Raw genomic sequence first — 24,337 nt, forward strand, 5'->3', positions numbered from 1 at the left:
ATTCTGGTCCACATCCAAGTGCTACCCACCCTCGGGTTTTGGCAACGGATATTTTTCAATAGGACCCAATTAGTCTGAGTGTAAATAATCAGCAGGATGAACAGCATCATGCACTGTCCATTCAGCATCGCGTGGGGTATCAAACTATTCCTAAAAGCTATTAGAGGAATAGACGGCAACTGTGTGAACTGAATAGAAAGCCACTCAATTTGCAGGCGATATGCGATGCAAAAAGACATGGCTGAAAGTGCAGGCACAGGGTCAGGAGGAATACACAACTCATTCTCCTGAACAACCGGCTTATTGGTAACTGTTGACTCTTCTCATTGGCCTATTCATCCCCATTCACAGGTTTACGCCTTGCCCTTGACTAATAAATTACAGCTCACAAGACAGTAGCACATCAGGCAAAGATCAAAAGGCTTATCCGAAGCGCTCAGAAGAAAGATTATTGAAGCCTGTGTGTCTGGGAGGGGTAAAAAAAAGCAATTTTCAAGCACTTACAATAAATGTCAAAAGTCTAGACCATTGGCAATCGAAATAAGACAGGTTGTCCCACCAAATTCAGGTCAAGAGCTGCCCGAAAGATACTCGAGAAGTCCCTAGTGTAATATCAAGGGATCTACAGGCCTCTGTTGCCACAATCAGTGTTGAAGTGCATGAGTCAACTGACAGAAAGAGACTGCACAAACTTGGCATACATGGAAGGACAGGATGCAAGAATCCTCTGCTCTCAGAAGAAAACATCAAGACACAGCTGACGTTTGCCAGACAACACCTGGGTAAAGACCAACACCACTGGAACAAAGGGCTGTGGACAGATGAGTAAAAGGTGGAGTTGTTTGATCACAATGACAGACGCCATGTTTGGAAAAAACTAAAAGCTGCCTATGAAGAGAAGAACCTCACACCAAGCATACAGCATGACTGTAAACTCTGAAATAGTACTTTCAAACACCGCCCGTTCCGATATAAACAGCTCTTTCAAAATAAGGTTATTCAAATATTTGTTTTGATAGGTTCTGAAGAGTAACTTAGATATTTCAAATGAACCAAGCTCTGATTAAAGTGAACCTATGGGATTATGGCAATGACAACGGTTTGGACATGAGGCTTTCAGAGGCCATCATCATTCAGATTACAACCAAAATGTCTGCAATTCCACATATCAAAGCAGGATTAGCCAAAGTTGATCTGATTTTGACCAAGCTGACAGATGATGGAAAAGTGTTAGGACTAAATCTGTACCTGGTCCTTGCCTTAAATCAGAGAATGTCAACATTGAGAATATGAAATCTGGGATGTTCATAAATGATCAGTTTGACTTTGGATTAGAGAACACGATGGTTTGACCACTGACAGACCAGAGGATAATGTCTAACTGGAACAGCCCTGCAGAGCTGAGTTGAAAAGAACACGCAGGCACAAACATCTAACCTGTCTGTTTCCTCTTTACATTTATTATATTTAGTGCTCTTCAACATTCATTAAAAAAATCCTTTCTAAGTGCAGCAAATGCCATAATATCGATTTCCAAATAGATTTACAACACAGACCAGCAGATACCCCCTCAGCCACCAACATGGGAACATGGATCAACACGCACGCACACGCACGCACGCACGCACACGCACGCATACACACGCACGCACGCATACACACGCACGCATACACACGCACGCACGCATACACACGCAGGCACGCAGAGACACCCACAAACACAGACACGCACGCACGCATGCGCACGCACACGCACGCAGAGACACCCACAAACACAAACATGCGCACACGCACATGCGCGCACAGACACACACAAACACAGACACGCACAGACACGCATGCGCGCGCAGGCAAAGACACGCACGCACGCACCCACAAACACGCACGCACGCACACACACAGACAGACACAAACACAGACTCGTCCTTCATTAGCCACCTCTTTCTCCACTCCACTAGTCCAATAACCCTCCCTCTCCTCCAGTTCTCCAGTATCCCACAATGCCTCAGCAGGTCATGCGGGCCACTCCAAACTCCAGGCTGACCACAGCCGGCTCTGCCTTGGCCCCGTATGTCTCTTGCAGGTCTCCGTAGCTCTCCTTGCGCTCAGTACCACTGCTGCCTTCTACTGTCCGCTCTGTGTCAATGCAACATTCTGTCGCCTCCTCTCCCACCTCCTCCTCCTCCTCCTCTTCCTCCTCCTCCTGCCGCTGCTGGGCCTCCTTCTGGCTGAGGGGGGCTACCAGAATGAGAGAGTGGGGTCGTGTGGGGAAGCAGCGGTGGCCTCTGTAGGGGGCCTGGGGGACCAGGGTTGGGGGGCTGATGCCATGTTCCTTCAGCCTCTGTAGAAGGACAGATTTGGAGACAGTGTAGAGAGAAAGATTAGGAGACAGAGTAGAGAGAAAGATTAGGAGACAGAGTAGAGGGACAGATTTGGAGACAGTGTAGAGGGACAGATTAGGAGACCGAGTAGAGGGACAGATTAGGAGACCGAGTAGAAGGACAGATTTGGAGACAGTGTAGAGGGACAGATTTGGAGACCGTGTAGAGGGACAGATTAGGAGACAGAGTAGAGGGACAGATTAGGAGACAGAGTAGAGGGACAGATTAGGAGACAGAGTAGGAGACAGAGTAGAGGGACAGATTAGGAGACAGTGTAGAAGGACAGATTAGGAGACAGAGTAGAGGGACAGATTAGGAGACAGAGTAGAAGGACAGATTAGGAGACAGAGTAGAAGGACAGATTAGGAGACAGTAGAGGGACAGATTAGGAGACAGAGTAGAAGGACAGATTTGGAGACAGTGTAGAGGGACAGATTTGGAGACCGTGTAGAGGGACAGATTAGGAGACAGAGTAGAGGGACAGATTAGGAGACAGAGTAGAGGGACAGATTAGGAGACAGAGTAGGAGACAGAGTAGAGGGACAGATTAGGAGACAGTGTAGAAGGACAGATTAGGAGACAGAGTAGAGGGACAGATTAGGAGACAGAGTAGAGGGACAGATTAGGAGACAGAGTAGAAGGACAGATTAGGAGACAGAGTAGAAGGACAGATTAGGAGACAGTAGAGGGACAGATTAGGAGACAGAGTAGAGGGACAGATTAGGAGACAGAGTAGAGGGACAGATTAGGAGACAGATTAGAGGGACAGATTAGGAGACAGAGTAGAGGGACAGATTAGGAGACAGAGTAGAAGGACAGATTAGGAGACCGGGTAGAGGGACAGATTAGGAGACAGAGTAGAGGGACAGATTAGGAGACAGAGTAGAGGGAAAGATTTGGAGACAGTGTTCGTTTTGTAACGAGAGAGACAGGGATTGAGAGACCTGAGCTCTGATCGCAGAAAGACAGAAATAATATGTTCTCCAACAAAACGTCCAGATGCCTGAACAGCAGACTTTAATTCTACTTCCACCTACCTCAGCCTAAATATCAACACCACAGGTAACTTCAACAAGGCTGAGAATGACCTGAGAGACAAGGCAAGAAGTAGTAAAGAAATCATATCAAACTCAACATCCCATTCAGGATCTGTGTTGAAATTCTCCAATCATAGCACCTAGCCTACCATCCAATAATAATAGAAAATATATATTTTAAATTGAACAGAACATTTGACAGGATCCTCAAAACTTCCATAACAACGTTTACATCTATAGAAACACATTTACCTTGGAGAGGCACCTTCTAAACCAGCAAGTCTTGGTTCACAAACACAAACAGAGTCCACAGAGCAACACAGGGTCCCATACTACTGACACTCACTAAAAATGAAGAAGAAGTTTGACTATGTCCAGACTCAGTGATCACGGCCTTGACTATGTCCAGACTCAGTGATCACGGCCTTGACTATGTCCAGACTCAGTGATCACGGCCTTGACTATGTCCAGACTCAGTGATCACGGCCTTGACTATGTCCAGACTCAGTGATCACGGCCTTGACTATGTCCAGACTCAGTGATCACGGCCTTGACTATGTCCAGACTCAGTGATCACGGCCTTGACTATGTCCAGACTCAGTGATCACGGCCTTGACTATGTCCAGACTCAGTGATCATGGCCTTGACTATGTCCAGACTCAGTGATCATGGCCTTGACTATGTCCAGACTCAATGATCATGGCCTTGCTATTGAGAGAGGTCTCCTCAGACAGTCCTGGCTCTCTGGATAAGATGTGCACAAAGCCCAAGAAATGTACTTATTATCCTCCTAACAAATAAATTACCACATTTGAGACACTGATTTCCCTGAGATACATACATAGATCAAAACATTAATACATTAATTAATCTGTTAGGCTAAATAACATAGTACACAATCACAGCAGCAAAGAATGTGACCTGTTGCCAAAAGAAAACAGCAACCAGTGTTCCCCTTCAACTAAAATTAAATGTAATAACGGTTAATAAAAAATTAAAATATATATTTTTTAAATAATAACTTTGTAAAATTCCTGTGTGTAATGTGTAGAATTTCAGATTTTGTATTTTTGGGAATTTTGGTTTTGGCATGTAATTAAACATATTTCTCTTGCAAATAAAGCCTTCAAATTAAAAAATTTTTGAACTGAGACAGACAAAGAAAGTGAAACAGAACACGAGGCAGAGACATTGAGACAGAGACCGTGAGACAGAGACCAAGACACCCAGAAAGAAAACAAGAGAGTGAGGTAATGAGAGAGAATGAGAACCAAGAGACAGACAGACAGAGACATTGCAAGAATGAGGGAATGAAAAAGAGAACGAGAGTGCAAAGACAGGCAGACCAGCAGGCAGACAGGAAGACAGGAGAGGTTACTTACAGCCTCCAGTTCTTTCACTGTGTCCTCAAGTTGGCGGTTGTTCTCCTTCAGGGTGAGAACGTTCTTCAGGATAGACTGACGGGGGTGCATGGACCGATCAAACTGGAGGTACATGTTCCTCCAGAACCTAAAAGACAGACAGGCCAACAAAAACACAGCAACAGACAAACAGAGATGAGGAAAAGAGCGGCGCGAGTGATTCAAGTCACGTCACATTTAAAGTCACATTTAAAAACAGTGTCAACCAAAGTGTTGGGCAATGAAGTATCTAGGACAGCCAATAGAAAACCACACAGAAAACACACAGCTAACTAAACATATTTCCATAAGACAAGATAGACATAAACACGACTTCACACCCATTTGCACACTCAAATGCTATAGAAAAAAGGTCTTAAGGTGGGATTTAAAAATGTTGCAACTTGTGGAAGACCTAATATATAAAGGTAGCCTATTCCAAATCTTTGGAGCAGCAACAGAAAAGGCACAGATGCCTTTAAACTGTAATTAGGACTGTGGAGCACACAAAAGCTGTTGGTTGGAAAACCTAAGTGTCCTGGGGGGAGAGTGGTGGATAAGGAGGTCAGAAATACAGGAGTGTGCTGATAACTTTGGTGGAGACTCTGGGACCAAACACAACAACTTCTGTTTTGTGTTACATAATTGAAGCTTTTTAGCTAGTCAGTATTTTATGTCTCTAAGACAATTAGAGAGTGATTTCAGGGATTTCTTGTCACCAAGTTTCAGGGGACGGTACAACTGAGAGTCATCGGCATACCAATGGAAAGAGATGTTACATTTCAGAAAGATGAAGCCCAAGGGAAGCATATACAGTATAACAAGAATAAGATGGGGCCTAGGACAGAGCCATGAGGTACCCCACATGTGATGGATGAAGAGGGCGTGAAATTCCTGACCTTTAAAGACAATGTCCAGTCTCTCAAAAATGATGTAAACAGCTTTAGGGCAGTACACTGATTGCCAACTTCTAGCTTAAGATGAGCTAGAAGGATTTTTTGACCAATCGTGTCAAAGGCAGCAATAAGATCAAGCGGAAATTAAAGGAGCACAATTTCCAGGGACCCCTAAACAACAATAAATCATTTAACACCTTAAGATGAGCTGATCAGTGCTACGGCATTCCCTAAAACCTGACTGAAATGTATCCAGAACATGGTTCTCATTTAAAAAGAAGGATTACTTTCTCAAAAACGTTTGATAGGAATGGCAATTGAAATTACTAAGAACAGTTAAGTCTAGATCAGAATTTTTAAAAAGGGGTTGGACCGCTTCATGTTTAAAACAGGATGGGACAGTGCCATTGATGAGGCACCTATTTATTGTGGACAATAAACTGGGACAAATAGTGTCCAGCACTTCATTAAAAAGGCGTGAGGGAACTGTCTCCTGGGGGCAGATTGTAGGCTTCATGTGTGAGACTATGTCAAGATACAGGTTCAAACTGGTTAAAAAGAGCAGAACAAAAATGTGGCTAAATCAGAGGGCTCATGATCTGGAGGTAAGAGGCAAGATCTTATGGCATCTATCTTGAAGTGGGAGGATTAAAGTCTTCTTTAATGTGGGAGGACATACAGGATTAGTGAAATGGTAGGCAGAAATCAGGTAAAGGACATGTATTTACTTGAAGTGGCAGGGCAAGGTGGAGGGTTCCAAGACAGGGTGTGTCTCTGCATGCCCAGGACAGTAAGCAGGGTTTACGTAGTTCTGCTGCTCACTCAACAGAAACGCCCATAGAGAATGAGTTCTGTCTTTCAGCCTGGCGAGAGAAACACAACATGGTTACATTTACTGTGCCTTTAATCAGTTAGTTAGTCAATGATGTGAACGAGTGAGCACATGAATGAGTGAGTTAGCGGACGGATGAGCGGGTTAGCGGACGGAGGAGCGGGTTAGCGGACGGAGGAGCGGGTTAGCGGACGGAGGAGCGGGTTAGCGGACGGAGGAGCGGGTTAGCGGACGGAGGAGCGAGTTAGTGGACAGGTGACTCACTGCAGCTCTTCTCTCTGCCTCTGGTTGTTGGCCAGGAGGTTCCCATACTGACAGGAATGAACATGCTCATGGATCTGCAGCAGGAGCCACTCACTGAACTCAAAGGCCTGAAGAAGACAAGGTATCATCATCATCATCATCATCAACAGAAGTACCACGGTCAACTTAGGCACACACACCACCAACCTGAGGGAACTGCTCAGTGAGCTGCCACACACAGTCTAGGAACTGTGTGAAGACCGGGGACACCTCCTTAGGGTCACCGTCCAACTGGTCACATCTGTCCGCAAACTTGTGCCCGAACGAGATCCAGTCTTTCTCAATGAGGACCTGGAACACAGAGACAGAACACAAGCTGGAACACAGAGACAGAACAGAGGCTGGAACACAGAGACAGAACACAGGCCGGAACACAGAGGCAGAACAGAGGCCGGAACACAGGGGCAGAACAGAGGCCGGAACACAGGGGCAGAACAGAGGCCGGAACACAGGGGCAGAACAGAGGCCGGAACACAGGGGCAGAACAGAGGCCGGAACACAGGGGCAGAACAGAGGACGGAACACAGGGGCAGAACCGAGGACGGAACACAGGGGCAGAACCGAGGACGGAACACACAGACAGAAAAGAGGACGGAACACACAGACAGAACAGAAGCCGGAACAAAGAGGCAGAACAGAAGCTGGAACAAAGAGGCTGAACAGAAGCCGGAACACACAGACAGATCATAGGCCGTCTCTGTGTTCCAACCTCACACACCTTCATCCGTCTCCCACAGACCCTCATCCCTCTCACACACCCTCATCCGTCTCCAACAGACCCTCATCCCTCTCCCACACCCTCATCCGTCTCCCACAGACCCTCATCCATCTCCCACAGACCCTCATCCATCTCCCACAGACCCTCATCCCTCTCACACACACTCTCTTATGTCTTTATACACACACACACGTTCTTACGTCGCATGATTTTCCTTGCTTTGCTATAAACAGTGTGGACCACCATGTCCTCACTCAGACGGTAGAACAAGAACCCACACGCACACGCACACGCCTACCATGAAGCCTTTGATGGTGCGGTAGTAGGGGTCCATCAGCAAAGCTCCCAGGGAGCAGACCTGGGCAGTCCGGTCCCAGCCGTCTGAACAGTGGACCAGCACACTGGCGCCCTCTACCGTCACTGCCTGTAAAGACACGTGTTATTCGTGGGTTCTCTGACTGACCGGGGAAACTCCAGTGTGGTCCGGGGATCGGACCAGGCCCAAGACCTTACCTTGGTGAGGCAGATGGCTGCATCTACCACAGCCTTGACGTGTCGTAGCCAGCCACTGCTCTCCAGGCCCAACAGGTAGTCACTCGCCGACAGAGAACGACTCCCCACCACTGGCAAAGTCACAGATGGAGAGTCAGGTACGGGTTTGGAGAGTCAGGTACGGGTTTGGAGAGTCAGGTACGGGTTTGGAGAGTCAGGTACGGGTTTGGAGAGTCAGGTACGGGTTTGGAGAGTCAGGTACGGGTTTGGAGAGTCAGGTACGGGTTTGGAGAGTCAGGTACGGGTTTGGAGAGTCAGGTACGGGTTTGGAGAGTCAGGTACGGGTTTGGAGAGTCAGGTACGGGTTTGGAGAGTCAGGTACGGGTTTGGAGAGTCAGGTACGGGTTTGGAGAGTCAGGTACGGGTTTGGAGAGTCAGGTACGGGTTTGGAGAGTCAGGTACGGGTTTGGAGAGTCAGGTACGGGTTTGGAGAGTCAGGTACGGGTTTGGAGAGTCAGGTACGGGTTTGGAGAGTCAGGTACGGGTTAGAGAGTTATGTGGGTGCGCATAACAGACCTTCCAGTAGCTTCTGCAGGCTGGATCTCATCACGTGGATGTTCTCGATGCCCACAAACTGAAAGCGGATGTTGGAGTAGTTATCTTCATTCTCATAGCCTTTTCCCGCAGCTCGGTTTGCCATGGCATTCAACTGTAGAGGGAGGGGGGAAGAGACAGAGTCAAAGGGACCATCCTACTGTTGACTTGCCTCCGAAGCCAAGCATGCTCAATCCTGGTTGGTCCCTGGATGTTCAAAGCTCAACACCCAGGGCAGTGAACAGGACATTGCCCTGCATGGAGACCCGCCTTTCAGATGGGGCCTTAAACCCAGGTCTTGACTCGCTGTGATCACTAAAGATCTCATGGCGCTGATCGTCACAGTAGGGCTGTCAACCCGGCCATCCTGCCTACATTTTCCATTTGGCCCCAAATCATAATGGCTCCCCAATCACGCTATGGACAACACACACAAGTTCGCTACGGAGAAGTACCTTAGGCCTCGTATCCATGACGTAGACAAATCGGCTGTTGTGATTGGCTTTGCTGATGGCCTGCAGCATGCTCTCGTCCTCCAGGCACCGTGCGCTGAATCCAGACAGAGGCTGGCTGCACCGACACACCGCCGCCTGCAGGGCGCAGACATGAGCAGAGGGCGGGCCCATCAGGACACTCACACCACGCCTGACAGCGGCTCGAGGCAGGACAGGTGAAGACTGGCGCCTACCTTCTTCTCCTGATAGAAGTATGTGAGGACCGGGAAGCGCCCTTTGCTCCGGAACTTGGAGCTCCCGACAATGATGGGCTTGCTGGCTGTGATGGGCACATACAGGTCCCTGGGGTACGTATCACATATCTACGACACAACGAGAGCCTGTGTTAGATCGGACTTCGGTTTGCGACGGGAGAGGCCCTCGGTCCCATTCCATTTCGATCCGGCCAACACGTGAGGTCTTTTTTGCCCGCCCACCTTGTAGTCCCTGTTGACGTCGGTGAGCTGCCATTGGTCACAGGGGACTCCCATCCTCTCAAACTCCGCCCCCAGGTCAATGAGCTGCCAGCCCTCCTCCCTCTGCTGGTCGTTCTGCTTGGGGTTGTAGGAGAATGCGTAAAGCTCCTCATAGGACACTAGGGAGACAAAACATCAACACTGTTTACGCACCCTCACCTGCACACACACACACACACGCAGGGGAACATACAGCTCTGGAAACAATTAAGAGACCACTGCACCTTTTTCTTTCCTTTCCAAAAAAGTCAAAAAGGAAGGTTTTGAGTGAGGAACAGAAAGGTTAAAATTAAGAGACTTTTTTTGGGAAGGAAAGAAAAAGGTGCAGTGGTCTCTTAATTCTTTCAGGAGCTGTATATGACGCGCACACACATGCACAGGTAGAGTAGGTACCTGGCCGCAGCAGTCTGAGCAGTGAGCTGTAGATGTCGTGGCAGTCCCTCTCTTTCTGGACCACAAAGTGAACCACCCTGAAGTTCCGGCACTGGATGACCAGAGGACAACCGTTGGTGGTCAAAGACAGTTTCTCTACTGACGCTATGTGATGGTGCAGGATCTGCAGGCAGACATAACAGCCAGGACCCCTGAATAACAATGTAATATACAAGCCATTTCGCTATGGGTAAATCCTATCTATCACTACATCAAACATTAACAGAAACTGCCCAGAGTTTCCAGAACTCAGTGAAACATGACACATTACTGTTTTACATTACGGTGTTGTTTTCATTTCAGTTTTCAGATAATGTAGAAAAAGAAGAGCGTGTGCAGAAAGCTTATCCTCCCTAGACTGTTGATTGGCCAGGTCATCCTTCCCTAGACTGCTGATTGGCCAGGTCATCCTTCCCTAGACTGCTGATTGGCCAGGTCATCCTTCCCTAGACTTCCAACTTTACTACCATTCCTTATCAAAGGTAAAAGCTGGGTCCTTGCTCAAAAGAGGTGCAAATAGTTATGGGACATTAGAATCCCTCTTAGCCCGTAACTGTTTTAACATCCTAACCTAGAAAGCATGACGAGACATGGCACCAAATCCTCATATTCATATTAGACAACAAACAACCACAGGGAAATAAGTACCATATGCATTAACAAGCATAGTTAATGCCTAGCAGAATATTCCAAAACGCACAAAGAAGAGTGTGTGTGGGCGTGTTTATGAGAGAGAGACAGAGCTAGAAAAAGAAAGAGAGGATGAGAAAGGGAAAGAGAAGCACAAACACACTTAAAATGCTGATCTCACCAGCAGAAATGACTCAGACTCAGCGACAACTTTTCTTCAATATTTTAAACCCGAGGAGGAAACATCTGCCTCACTCCACACAAACTGGCTCACTGACTGACTGCCATCCACCCAATGAGTACACACGCGTGCATTTCTGTCCCTGTCGCTCAGCAGTAACAAGAGGAAGGAAGTGTATATGAAGACGGGCAGCAGTTTCTCTGTTGAAATCACACAGGCAACAGAACTGATACTGGGATAAACCCATTGTCCAGAAGTGACCCAGAGTTTACAGACTTCTGCCCCAGGCCACGCCAGCCCCTTTCAGGCACCCCCGTCTGCTTCCACCCAGGCCCTCCCGTTTCAGGCCACGCCAGCCCGTTTCAGGCAACGCCAGCCCCTTTCAGGCACCCCACCAGCGCTTTTCAGGCACCCCCGTCTGCTTCCACCCAGGCCCTCCCGTTTCAGGCCACGCCAGCCCGTTTCAGGCACCCCCCCCAGCCCGTTTCAGGCCACGCCAGCCCGTTTCAGGCCACGCCAGCCCCTTTCAGGCACCCCACCAGCGCTTTTCAGGCACCCCCGTCTGCTTCCACCCAGGCCCTCCCGTTTCAGGCCACGCCAGCCCGTTTCAGGCACCCCCCCCAGCCCGTTTCAGGCAGCCCCATCCAGCCCGTTTCAGGCACCCCCATCCAGCCCGTTTCAGGCACCCCCATCCACTTCCACCAATGCCTGTTTCAGGCAATGGCAGGAGATTTCATGCAAAGTCCTACCGTTCATTCAGGAAACACCACTGATAATAGATGGTTCACCAGGACCTGGACCCTCCTCTTCAATGTCTAATCACTTCCCCTCACATTGGGACGTTACTATAGCAACACCTGTCACCTGAATGAGGAGTGACCTAGTTCCCACGGTGTCACAGCATTAATCCTGTTTCTACAGTAGAGAAATAACACCTTACACAGACACACCTCAAACACACACACCTCAAACACAGAGCTTAAACACACACACACCACAAACTCACAAACAAATTGCTTTGCATTGCAACCACTGTGTGTAATCCTGACAAGGCTGGACAGACTGTGTCAGGCATTTGGCATTCAGAGCTCCGGGTCATTCGTCTAAACATGTTCCGCGATCCGTACTGGAGGAGTCATTCTCACCCAGATCTCCTGCGCGGCCGTGGTCACAGCAGCGTTGCTCTCCACGAAGATGAGATGTGTCGCGGTAAGATGCAGCGTACCGCTGGTGGACTTGTTACTGAATCGGTCCAACATACGCACTTGCTCTACCTGCGCACGCAAACGTATGCACACGCGCGCGCGCACACGCGCGCGCGCACACACACACACACACACACACACACACACACACACACACACACACACACACACACACACACACACACACACACACACAGAGAGAGAGAAACAACAGTTAACAAAGGTAAACAATGACATAGGCCTAAAACACACCTTCACATGTTAAGGCCTGTACTGTCCATATAAAGAGCCCTCTATCACACAGGGAGAACTGAATATGAATACTAACTTGTCTAGAATCATGACAATTTGCAATACATGTCATATCAAATAATCTACTCACTGGTGATGTTGTGATGGGGCATTTCATGTGCAAGCAGCTTTCAAAAGCTAATCTACCCTTTGCCAGTCCTCCAAGGGCATGTCATTTACAGGTGAACATTTCACTTCCCAAACTCGGTACAAATGTTTAATACATGGGAACGAACAATGCTTCCTTTGTTGGTCACCATCGTCTCAGAAACGTCTTCCACCCTGGGCTTTGTTCACAGGCCGTTGGCGTTGGTGAGACGGCTTGGGGAATGTTTTTCCGGCAGAGCAACTTTGAATGCCACAGTATGTGTGAACACTGTCGGAAACCATGTCCATGCCCTGATGGCAACATTTCACCTAAAGTCAAATTATGCAGAACAATGTGCCAAGTCACCAACCACCTAATGTCTCAGGCTTCAGAAGAGCCTTTCCAGACACACACAGTTAAGTTCACCTGAGCGGACATGATGAACAAAAACAATGCAGGGAGAGACACAAAAATAAACATGTAAAGCCATGACTTGAAGGGGCAGGACACAGTAGTTGGAGTAAGAAAATAGTTTTTACTTCACATTAAGAAGAGTTGTCATAATCACAAAGCGATTGCCGAAGGGGCTCATTCTGCTCACCATGGGTAGATGGGTAACGTATCTAACACCCATGGATGACCCTTTAACTTTTCAAGCCTGGCACCACGTTTTTGACTGTCCTGTTTGCCAACTTCCTAGCTCTGGTTAGGATATCTGCATGATCCAATGTACTGCACACCAGGCCTAAGGCCACTGCAAATACCACAAGTTAACTGTCAGAATGTTCTAGAAGTTCAACTTGGACTGGTTGACTGATCTAAAAATATTCTTTAGTTGTTATTTATTTTAGGTCATTTGTAGACAATTCTGTCTTTCACTTGCCTGCTATCAATTTTGATACTCCCCAAAACATGCACAGGGTCTGTGGGGCAGAACTCAAAATACTGCAGATAGGGAAACACCCCCTGCAGGTGACCACACCCAATCCTTTCACCAGAGCAAAACACTACATTACAGTTAATCTGACACGCCTTCGGACGACAATTTACAGTACTGATGGGGGGGAACAACTTTTAGGGGGGCTTCTCAGTGACAGTAACCTGAACGCTTTGAGCTTTCTGAAAATACTATGGATGCGATTACGAATGTCATTCACTATATTGCTATTCATATTTTCAACACTATGTTCCTTTGACGAGTAGTGGTCCCGTGGTATGTCATACAAAATGAATTATCTGAAAAAATGCAACTAGCCTGTGTAATCTAATATCGTGTTTGTGCCTAGGAGAAGAAACAGCAACCGGTCAGCTCTCAACGAAAACAAGAGTCACACTGGCACACAACACTTCAGTCAGTCGTCAACGAGCCAAAACAACAGAGTAGGCAATACCAAGATGTTATCTACTGTTTACACAGCAGGTTCCGTGTAGAAATCGCTTTCTCCGTTCCGAATCCCTTAGGTTACCCAGAGCTCTATGCTTTTTGGCCATTGATCAGGCAATATATGCAGGCCGTCCTGCAGAATCCGCGTTTATGGGACCAAAACAGAGCTGTGCGTGTCAATGAAAAGTAAGAGTCAGGCATCTGTCCATTTAGAATCAGGCCCATGCATTTTGGCACCACTGTCAACGCACCAATTTGTTATAGGCACCGTATCTAGATAGATACGTTAGCTCGTATCCTCACTGACTGCATAGCTAACTAAATCATGTGTATTTCAAATGTTTTGATAGGTGGTAGCTTGGAAAATAGCTACGCTAATTGCTTTCTTACCTTTGGGGTTCGGATATGCTCCATTTCGCTGACAATTGTCAGTACATTCAACGAATCAAACAGTTGACCGGCAAAATGAATCACGCGTCGACTATCAGATGTGTCAAGAGGATGTTATTTGACCGTTGGTTTTACTTTGATACCGACATTCACTGAGCGTTCACAATTGTGTATTTTTCGGCTATTCAAAACGCTTCCTGCTTGAACGCGCACACCAGGCGTTATGGGAAATGTATTTTTTGCCTATCGGAGATACTGATTAGATGGTAGTTAATCAATTCTGAATATGTACTATAGACCTCTTACTATATATTAACACACTCAGTCTTTTTGACATTCTCCAATTATAAAAGCTAATAACACAAACATTTAGGAAAAAAGCTTTATGATCGTTGACACTGTCCAACGCCAGAACTTACTGCTACAACCGCCAGTATCCCAGAAGGCCATCCTTACCGGAAAATGTACCTTGATGGTAGCTGAAGCGCGTAAACGAAAATAACCTATTGAGAAGGAAATATAAAACATGTCACTGCTTGTTTGCTTTGCATGTACATTACGTTTCATAACGCTTTAGCACACTAGAGGTGAAGGTTCTTACGCGTGTTTAGTTGCCAAATAGTGTTTTTGTTTACCATGGTTTTTTAGCACTTGTGCGAGGCAGACAGGACTGGGCCTCCACGCGGGTGATCGCATCTTTCAAAGTTAGCTACCTAGCTGGTTGCTAGCGGATAGCTGGCAAACATCGGCTAGGTACAGTTCGATTAGATTATAGTTTTTTACCTGTTGATAAACGAATATGTCAGGTTTTAATTTCGGATCCGGGACCCTTGGATCAACGAACACTGGCGGAGGGTTTTCATTTGGAGGTGCTGCGAGGTAGGTTATGACTGGAATTGTTTAGGCTTTACGGGCGGACGGTTAGCCACGCTAATACTATTCGGGGATAACGTTACGTTTTGTACAACACATCCGATGGGATATGTAATTTAACAAACATAGATTGTAGCCAGCTGACCTTTTGCTCCACCTAAATATCTGATTCAGTAAAAGTCACGTTTAAATCAATAAAAACAGTACTGGTACTAGTAAAACTGCTAAGTTAGTGAGTGTGTTTATTGGTGCATCGACTGTGCGGCCTATTTGTTTCGTGTGAGCGCGCGTGCGCGTAAGAGAGAGGTGAGTATTATTAATAAGTGTTTCAGGCAACAGACAATGTTTAGGTGTTCTCCATAATCATGTAATGTCGGGTACATCTCTCGCCTTTCTAGTACTCCGGCAGCAGCTGGTACAGGCGGGTTTACTCTTGGTGGGGCTTTAGGGGCCACAGCCCCGACCCCTGCCTCAACCACCACCACCACTTCCCTTGGTCTAGGGGGGTCTCTGTTCGCACAGAAACCTTCTGGCGGTGGGTTCTCCTTCAACACTCCTGCCTCAGGTATGGACACACATTTTTAACATAGCTAATCTGCCTCTCCCACTTCAGAACTGTATTTGTGTTAATCGTTTGCCCCCACCCCCATGTGTTGTGCTGTAGTTTATTATTGTACTACTGTAGTTGATTATTGTGTATACATATATCTTTTTCAGTTACTGCTTCTCCCACTCGAGGCCTTACGCTGGGGGAGTGGCTTATGGGCAGGTCTATTTGATTGTGTGTGTGTGTGTATATATACCTGATGAGGACAATGACTGCAACAACACAGGGCTGAGTCTACCCGTTTACCCTCCCAGGTGTCCCAGCAGCCTCTACCGCGTCCACCACAGGCTTCAGCATGGCCTTCAACAAACCCTCTGCCTCTGCTCAGCCGTTCTCCCTCACCGCTGCCTCCTCAGCCCCAGCGGGGACGGGACTGACGCTGGGCTCCGTCCTCACCTCCACCGCTCCACAGCAAGGTTCCACGGGTTTGTCCCTCAACCTGGGGGCGGGCACGGCCGTGAGCACGGGACTTTCGCTGGGTTCCAGCATGTTCTCAAGCATGGCACCTACCGGTTAGTTGGTTACACGTCACGCTCTCTGTTCTCCAACACAGGTCTTCTCTGTCTGTGGTGCGAGTGCGTGCGTGCGCGCGCGCGTGTGTGTGTGTGTGAGTGAGTGAGACTTACACATTTTTGATTATGTGTTGATCTTAGGTCTGGGCCAGTCCACTCTTGGAGGACTGGGGTTTGCGTTAGGTTTGTATTTGTGTCAGACTAACTCTTCTGCATGTTCTTGTCTGTGTATGTGGAGTGGAGTGACTCTGGGTTTGATCTTGCTAACGCCTGTGTGTGTTTCCAGGTTTGGGTCAGACCGGTCTCGGGTCGGGGGGCTTAACGTTAGGTTCCCTGGTCTCTACGTCTACAGCGGTCTCAGCCACGCCTAGCCTCGGACTGGGTGGAGTTGACTTCAGCACCTCCTCTGAGAAGAAGAGCGACAAATCGTCGGGGGCCAGCCCTCAGTGAGTCCAGTAGGCGGGCAGATCTCTGGGTCCACAGTCGAAAATGGGATTGCAGTTTCTACTTGTGGTTGTCACAAAGAGTTTTATTCCTGTTTGTCTTTCTTCAAAAGGGACAGTAAAGCCCTGAAAGATGAGAACTTGCCACCAGTCATCTGTCAGGATGTAGACAGTTTCCAGTAAGTCGAACGGTTGTGCACGTTGGCCTCAGTACCCAAATAATAACCACACTGTGTCTGTTGGTGGCGGTTTTTTACAAGGTGTCCATGTGTGGAACTTGGTCCTGTAGGAAGTTTGTGAAGGAGCAGAAGCAGGTTCACGAGGAGATCAGCAGGATGTCGTCTAAAGCCATGCTGAAGGTTCAGGACGACATCAAGAGTCTCAAACAGCTGCTGTCAGTCAGCGCCTCGGGACTACAGAGAAATGCCCTGGCTATAGACAAACTGAAGATGGAGACGGCACAGGTACACACACACACACACACTGACGTCAGGTTGTCCTTTGGGGAATGAAATATTTTAATTACCCTTGTCGTTCCTCCCACTTCCCCGTCTAGGAGTTGAAGAATGCCGACATTGCTCTGCGGACACAGAAGACCCCCCCTGGGCTACAACATGAAAACACAGCTCCCTATGAGTAGGTCCCCCAGCCCCTTCCCCATCAGACATGGGTACCCCCACCCGGCCCCTTCCTTGTCCCTATGAGTGGGTACCCCCACCCGGCCCCTTCCTTGTCCCTATGAGTGGGTACCCCCACCCGGCCCCTTCCTTGTCCCTATGAGTGGGTACCCCCACCCGGCCCCTTCCTTGTCCCTATGAGTGGGTACCCCCACCCGGCCCCTTCCTTGTCCCTATGAGTGGGTACCCCCACCCGGCCCCTTCCTTGTCCCTATGAGTGGGTACCCCCACCCGCCCCCTTCCTTGTCCCTATGAGTGGGTACCCCCACCCGCCCCCTTCCTTGTCCCTATGAGTGGGTACCCCCACCCGGGCCTGTTTGAAACCACATAAGTGAATGTACCGAACTCTGTCTGTCCAAGGCCTGTCCCCTGTTTGTCCATCTCAGACACACAGACTGCATCATTCTTAATCTCGTTTTGTCTCTGTCTGTACGTCTGTCTGTAGTTATTTCCGGTGTTTAGTGGAGCAGTTTGAGGTCCAGCTGCAGCAGTACAGACAGCAAATAGAGGAACTGGAGAATCATCTCACTACTCAGGGCAATGGCTCCCACATCACACCACAGGGTATGACACACATACATACATACATAGACACACACACACACACACACACACGTACATAGACACACTTTCCTCTTATCGTCCTGTATGTTTCTTTGGATTTTTAATGTGTGTGTGTGTGTGTGTGTGTGTAGATTTGTCCCTGGCTATGCAGAAGTTGTACCAAACATTTGTCGCTCTGGCTGCTCAGCTCCAGTCGGTACACGAGAATGTCAAGGTTAGTCCTCCCAAACATCACCAACCACATCACAGTTGACTGGTCTGTGACCAATCACCATGTTACTAGAGTTACAGACATACGGTTCTGTATACAGTCTGTGACCTATCACCATGATACTAGAGCTACAGACATACGGTTCTGTATATAGTCTGTGACTAATCACCATGTTACTAGAGCTACAGACATACGGTTCTGTATATAGTCTGTGACCAATCGCCATGATACTAGAGCTACAGACATACGGTTCTGTATACAGTCTGTGACCAATCACCATGATACTAGAGCTACAGACATACGGTTCTGTATATAGTCTGTGACCAATCACCATGATACTAGAGCTACAGACCTATGGTTCTGTATACAGTCTGTGACCAATCACCATGTTACTAGAGCTACAGACATACGGTTCTGTATACAGTCTGTGACCAATCACCATGTTACTAGAGCTACAGACATACGGTTCTGTATACAGTCTGTGACCTATCACCATGATACTAGAGCTACAGACATACGGTTCAGTTTTTTCAACCAGGTGACTGACACTCTTCCTCGGTGTTGTAGATCCTGAAGCAGCAGTACCTGGGATATCGCCGGGCATTCCTGGAGGACTCCACCGACGTCTTCGAGTCCAAGCGGGTGGCCAGTAAGAAGTGGCAGAGCAACCCTCGGGTCACCACCGGCCCCGCCCCCTTCGGCAGTGTCCCCAACGCGGCAGCGGTCGCCATGGCAGCCACGCTGAGCCAACAGCAGCAGCCCGGCCCAGGTCTGACCTCCGCCTTCAAGTTCTAGAACCCTGATCCCTCACCTTTGACCTTGCCAACCGTTCAGTCGCAGGGAGGAGCTGGAGACCGAGGGGGTAGACAGGGAGACAGTGGCCAACGCCGTGTTGTAGATGGTCTGTTCTCTCTCCGCAGAGGAACGGTGAAAGAGGAGAATATGAACATAGCCAGTGAGAAACCCTTTTCCATTCGTCTTTCTCCTGTGATTTTGCTGTAGACGTGTGAGAAAAGTGCCAAAAAGGGGGTCCGTGGGCTGCAGAATGCCTATGGACTGCAGGGGGTCTGTGGGCTGCAGAAGGTCTGTGGGTTGCAGAGGGTCCGTGGGAAGCACCTGTTCATAAATCCTGAAAAAAGATGTTAGATGGTTATGCTTTCCTCTTTCTCCCTCTCTGCCTAAAAGAGAAGCACTTAACATTATCTCAGTGAATTTGTTTTTTTTCTCTACTTTGGGTAAAAAGAGGGATGAAAAATATTAATCAAAAAATGTAGTGCTCAGATACCCAAGTCAAGACTAGACACCAGTACTGCCTGGGTGTTCACAGCTCTCAAATCTGTCCCAAACCAGCTCTTGACTAGAATCTTATCAATTACTAGAAAATTGAGGTTAAACAGGGGCTAAAATATGTTTAATGTAATGTGGGCCAGTTTCACAGACACAGATTAAGCCCTAGTCTAGGACTAAAACAACAAGCTTGACTGAATTTTCTGTTGAACTTGATTTTTTTAGTCTTGGACTAGGCTTAAGCTGTGTCTGTGAAACCGTCCCTAAATATTTAATGAAGATGCTTCGTTATGAAGCTGACCTACTTCAGTTTTATTGAGATTAGAAAAAATCAAATGTTAGGTAGTGAGGAGTGGTGTAACCTGTTAGTGCCAAGCGTGTTTCGTGCCACCTTTTGGGATGTCGTTGTTCAGGTCAGGAGTCGGCTGTGCCAACTGATTTAGATTAGGACAATGTTGTGCCTGTGTGTTTTATCAAGCACTAATGTAGCTGTCTGCCTCCACACTCTACTACACTATTGAACACACACACACACTGATACACCACTAAAAACACACGCAAACATCTGCCGTAGATCACCAGATCTCCACTCCCTACTGGGTTCTATGTAAGTAAAGATCTACTGGTATCAGGTTTTTCTTTATTGTTGGGGGGGTCGGAAAATGTGTCATTTTCTCCAGTGACATGCTTTGGCATATTTCCAGATAACATTATAAGGGTTTGTACTGACTTTGTGTAGCAGGGATAGACAAACAATATGCCCACAGACCACATCAAAATGCACCGATTTGTTGAAGCATATTTTATGATTTTTTCAAAGGTCAGAGGGTGTTTTTATTTCAGTGAAAGATTTCACGCTAAAGGAATTCACAGCAACTTTGATTATCTTGAAGTTGTCATAGCAATAATAGAAGGCCCTGGTTGAAAAGGTGCGTGTGCGTGTGTGCGCATGCGTGTGTGCGTTTATTTGCATTGTAGGCAGAATATGACTGACTTAGCTGTTAAGTTCCCCTGTACAGAAATCTAGTCTACTCCAAACACGCACCCACACACACTTTTACCCGACAGTACATATGGCTTTATGTCCATCACTATGCACACTACAATAACCTTATGGTTTAGATTGTTATATGCCAGTGTTTCCCCCACACTACATAAGCACTGGCGGTGTCTACTGTGTAGCCTTACCTCACTCTAGGGGGCGTTAATAAAAACCCAGTCTCTACAAACCCATCCTAGATTTTTAACTGGAGTATTATTTAAGTGCTGGAGTATTATTTAAGTGCTGTAGAGTTCCATCGCTGACTTGTTTAGTGGGGGACGTGTGAATTTGCTGCTCATACCGACTGCTTAGGGAAGGCCAGTGGGATCATTAGTGCCGAAAATCAGTATTTTTCTCTAAGTCGGCCATTTTGTGCTCTGGGATTTAACCAACTGCTGCTCTGGTCTGCCCTTTTAACGTTCCGGAACCACTCAAATGTTGATCATTCTTGATTGAGCAGTTGTGGAACTGGAACTTGTAGATTATTTCTGGAACTCAGGAATTGGTCTGAAACTGTGATTAGTTATTGACTACAATTTAACAATACAAGGTTAAGACAGCATTAAATTCCACGAGAAAGCAATAGATATTAAATTTAAAAAAATCATGGGACCAGCACGTTGCTAGATTCTACGGCATAAGTTTCAAAAATGTGACCAGCGGTTGAGAAATCTAGTAATGAACTGTCATTAGATTGTTAGTTATTCTGTGTTCTTGTGTGGTTAGTAAAATGTCAGTACGATTGTGTTGTTCACTTTCATTGTGACGTTTATCTGCTGCTGACATTAATTCACAATCATTCCGAAATCAAGCTGGTCCCTGGTAGAAAAGTAGTGCAAAGAATGATGCGTTCTTTACCTTGTGTTGTTGAACCTAGGTTACGGAAGTGATTGGTTCTGGAGCTTGTGGGTTTCTGCTGATTGCTCACTGCTTTTAGTTTGACAGTGCTGGCAAACAGGTCTTTGAATGTCATGGCTTTTCTACAGTCAGAAGACTGATAGTGGTTGGACGGACTGTTTTTACATATTACACAGAGGGTTTTGCTGGGATTGTGTGCAGCAATGGTGTTGGTTAGCAAGGTAGGTTTCTCCCTTACTGTGGCCGTGGATTAACGGTGGCATAAACACTGTTCAGGGGGTTGCCACTTTACAGACCATTCAGAAATGTATAATGTAGAACCGATGTGATTGTCTGTCTGTCTGTCTGTCTGTCTGTCTGTCTGTCTGTCTGTCATCTGGAACAGGGAATAATGTTAGCCCTTTATTACATTTCCGTCTGCCACGTACAGAAGGCGTCACATCACTGACCCTCCTTATCCCTGATTGAGTGCTTTCGTTTAGAACCGTGTTTAATCTAAATATAACCAATGCTTGTTGTTGATGATATTGCATATATATGATAATATTGTGTGCCTTTGAACTAGACATTAGTAATTGTTTGCGATGAATTTGTTCTGGCACATGCTAGTTCCTTCACTCTTGGAATCTTGAACAGTTTTGGAAAACATGTCAAATGCAATGGAGTGGTTAGGAATTATCAATTGGTTGTGTCAATTGACTGTTTGTCTGTTTTTATGTAAGTGGAATTGCTTTTAATTGAAAATAAATCAGTTTTTAAAGGAGAGACCTTGTCTTTTGTTTCTTTTTGACTGCTAAATTGATGATACTTTTTTTTTTTGGAACACTCAAAATCCAATTTGATAACCACTAAAAAGAAGGTTCAGAGTGAAAGAACTAGCAGCCAGATCTCTACCGCAGTGGCATTTAGTAGAACGTTTGGGCTGTATAATCAGTCCACAGTCACGTATGACTATCACATATGATTATCTCAAGGGACCAACTTTGTGGCAGTAAGATGTTGGGTTGAGATTGGTCTGAGAAGGCTAGTGTAGTCCTATGAAATGTGACATTGAACTACTGATTGGTCCTTAGATGTTTATACACACACACACACCATGTTTTTCCAGACAATAGGTTTTTAAATTGAATGTTTTTATTTTTTCTGAACCCTTAAAGTTAACCCCTTAAGTATCCTCAATATCTCAAGTTGTATGCCTAAACCTAACCATAAGCCATACACAACACATTTTGAGAAGTCAGGTATTCCCCCCAAAAAGTTGATATTTCACCGCGTTTTCATGTAATGTCAAGACATTTTGGTGAATGTTTGTATTTTAAAGGTAGGGAAACGTGCGTGCGCCTGCACACGCATTAAAAGCTGCAGAGTTCAGGCAGAGCTTTAGATATGCTAGTCCAGAGGAGTAAGCTGTGTGCTCTCTGTCTGTCTCAGGGAGCCAGGCATCCCTGGGATCTGGCCTGGGAAACCCCTTTGCCTCAGGAGTGGGCTCTAGCTTGGGCTCATCAGGCCTCGGAGGTACCACCTCTCTTTTTACATCCCATCTGTCCACTCCTGCCTCCTTTTGTGCTACCAGTTTCGCACTTGCGCTGTTTTCATCTCACGGTTTCCCTCCATTCCTCCATGCTGCCCCCCCCCCTTCCTGTGTGTAAGACTGGCAGTGTAGGCAATGTATGTGGTCTGAGTTTTTCTTTAGCTCTTCTGTGTAGTGTAGGGTTAAGACAGTTACGGCATGGGTTTCTGAGCTTCACACCCTTCTTTGGATATCAGCTGCTCTTTCTTCATTGGTCTGCTGCGTGTACCTTGTCTGTGACAGAGACATTACAGTGGCTTATCAGCCTATTTCTTGCAGAAACGTGTGTGTGTGTGTGTGTGTGTGTGTGTGTGTGTGTTACTAAAGCTTGGCTCCCTCTGTCTCCTGCAGCGTTTGGTGGGGGTCCAGGTTTCGGGGGGGTGGCAACAGGGGGCTCCACTTTTGGTTTCTCTTCTGCCAGCAAGCCCTCGGGAGGGAGCCTGAGCGCAGGTACTCACGCTTGCGAGTACACACACACACACACACACCCACACACACACTCTGTTATCACAGTAATTATTTGAATAACATGTATCCTCTTCCTGCTCCTGCCTCCTCTAGGTTTTGGTAGCAGCAGCAGTTCGGGGTTTAACTTCAGCAACCCTGGCCTCAACGCATCTGCAGGCCTGACGTTTGGCGTGTCCAACCCGCCCACTACGGGGTTCGGTACAGGAGGCCCCCTGCTACAGCTCAAGAAGCCCCCAGTTGGGAACAAGAGGGGCAAGAGATAGAGCCCTGGAGAGACGAAGGGCAAAGGGAACCACAGGCTTACGTTTGGGATATGTGGAGCATAAACTGATCCTGGATCTGACATGTAGAACTGTTGAAGGCTTGTCAAATGGGTCACAGTTCATCTTTGATGTGCTTGGGTAGGGTCTGATTATACTAGATCTGTGCCCTGAGGGTGATATGTAGGGCTGTCTGGAGGGGTGGTCACGTGGGGTAGTCTGTCACAGATCTATATTTTTATATCTGATTTGGGGGAGGGGGGGGGGGGTTTGAGGTAAGATCAGGATGAGTGACAATGGCCGTGGTGATAACTAGCAGGAAGAAATACAGCACATTTGGATACGTTTCATAACCTGTTTTTTTTTTTGTTTTTTTAAACGTCCTCCTTATTGTTTGATCATGATTGTTTTTGGTATATTTGTTAATACTCTGTCGTGTGTCTGTGTGTTAGTCAATAGACCGTAGTCTTGTTATAGGGCGAGTGGATGACGATCATATTGCTGTCTGTGCTTTTCAGTTGTCTGTTCGGATTTTCTATTGCCAAATAGTGACATCACCATGTTTTATATTCATCTAAGTTGATAAGTCGAAACCTGTATTTTCAAACAGCAGTTTAATAATAAAAGTCCTGATGTTGCTTATGGGTTTTCTTTTGTATCTCTTTTTTATATTGTAAAAATACTCCTGTTTGGGCTCTTTAAAATGCCACCTTGGTGATTAAAAAAAGAATGATGCGAAGT

The 24,337-nt window shown here is 46.9% G+C and overlaps 2 protein-coding genes across 10 annotated transcripts; one reads left to right on the top strand and one right to left on the bottom strand.

Moving 5' to 3' along the window:
- Window positions 1-1,870: 1,870 nt before the first annotated feature.
- On the bottom strand, window positions 1,871-14,722 carry mtmr6 (myotubularin related protein 6). Of its 4 annotated transcripts, XM_034289350.1 has the most exons (15): window positions 14,225-14,663; window positions 12,012-12,140; window positions 10,017-10,179; window positions 9,585-9,742; window positions 9,342-9,470; window positions 9,109-9,243; window positions 8,636-8,768; window positions 8,081-8,190; window positions 7,866-7,991; window positions 6,997-7,140; window positions 6,811-6,917; window positions 6,443-6,577; window positions 4,801-4,927; window positions 3,419-3,469; window positions 2,255-2,341 (listed from the first exon to the last, which is right to left on the bottom strand). In XM_034289350.1, the coding sequence occupies exons 1-14, from the start codon at window positions 14,246-14,248 to the stop codon at window positions 3,425-3,427; spliced, it is 1,665 nt and encodes a 554-aa protein (XP_034145241.1). In that variant the 5' UTR covers window positions 14,249-14,663; the 3' UTR covers window positions 2,255-2,341; window positions 3,419-3,424. The 4 variants fall into 4 exon arrangements, with proteins under 4 accessions (XP_012995200.2, XP_010894762.2, XP_019897416.2 ...); XM_013139746.4 differs by lacking the exons at window positions 3,419-3,469; window positions 14,225-14,663 and adding an exon at window positions 14,681-14,722 and having other exon boundaries at window positions 1,871-2,341; XM_010896460.5 differs by lacking the exon at window positions 3,419-3,469 and having other exon boundaries at window positions 1,871-2,341; window positions 14,225-14,662.
- On the top strand, window positions 14,676-24,239 carry nup58 (nucleoporin 58). Of its 6 annotated transcripts, XM_029116233.2 has the most exons (14): window positions 14,676-15,103; window positions 15,496-15,662; window positions 15,959-16,216; window positions 16,358-16,399; window positions 16,503-16,662; window positions 16,773-16,838; window positions 16,949-17,123; window positions 17,216-17,295; window positions 17,782-17,900; window positions 18,032-18,114; window positions 18,679-18,880; window positions 22,730-22,813; window positions 23,220-23,318; window positions 23,430-24,239. In XM_029116233.2, the coding sequence occupies exons 1-14, from the start codon at window positions 15,024-15,026 to the stop codon at window positions 23,597-23,599; spliced, it is 1,785 nt and encodes a 594-aa protein (XP_028972066.1). In that variant the 5' UTR covers window positions 14,676-15,023; the 3' UTR covers window positions 23,600-24,239. The 6 variants fall into 6 exon arrangements, with proteins under 6 accessions (XP_028972066.1, XP_028972069.1, XP_028972068.1 ...); XM_029116236.2 differs by lacking the exon at window positions 23,220-23,318; XM_029116235.2 differs by lacking the exon at window positions 22,730-22,813.
- Window positions 24,240-24,337: the final 98 nt, after the last annotated feature.

This window comes from Esox lucius, chromosome 21 (assembly GCF_011004845.1).
Source record: "Esox lucius isolate fEsoLuc1 chromosome 21, fEsoLuc1.pri, whole genome shotgun sequence".
In the NCBI taxonomy this organism is placed as follows: Eukaryota; Metazoa; Chordata; class Actinopteri; order Esociformes; family Esocidae; genus Esox; species Esox lucius.

Excerpts from the sequence above, each read along its gene's own strand:
- nup58 (XM_029116233.2), top strand. The coding sequence starts at position 15,024 with ATGTCAGGTTTTAATTTCGGATCCGGGACCCTTGGATCAACGAACACT. Across the intron at positions 17,901-18,031 it reads CTCCCACATCACACCACAGG|ATTTGTCCCTGGCTATGCAG; the intron begins GTATGACACACA and ends GTGTGTGTGTAG. Across the intron at positions 23,319-23,429 it reads GGGAGGGAGCCTGAGCGCAG|GTTTTGGTAGCAGCAGCAGT; the intron begins GTACTCACGCTT and ends TGCCTCCTCTAG.
- mtmr6 (XM_010896460.5), bottom strand. The coding sequence starts at position 14,248 with ATGGAGCATATCCGAACCCCAAAG. Across the intron at positions 9,244-9,341 it reads ACTTCTATCAGGAGAAGAAG|GCGGCGGTGTGTCGGTGCAG; the intron begins GTAGGCGCCAGT and ends TGCGCCCTGCAG. Across the intron at positions 6,578-6,810 it reads AGGCAGAGAGAAGAGCTGCA|GCTGAAAGACAGAACTCATT; the intron begins GTGAGTCACCTG and ends TTCTCTCGCCAG.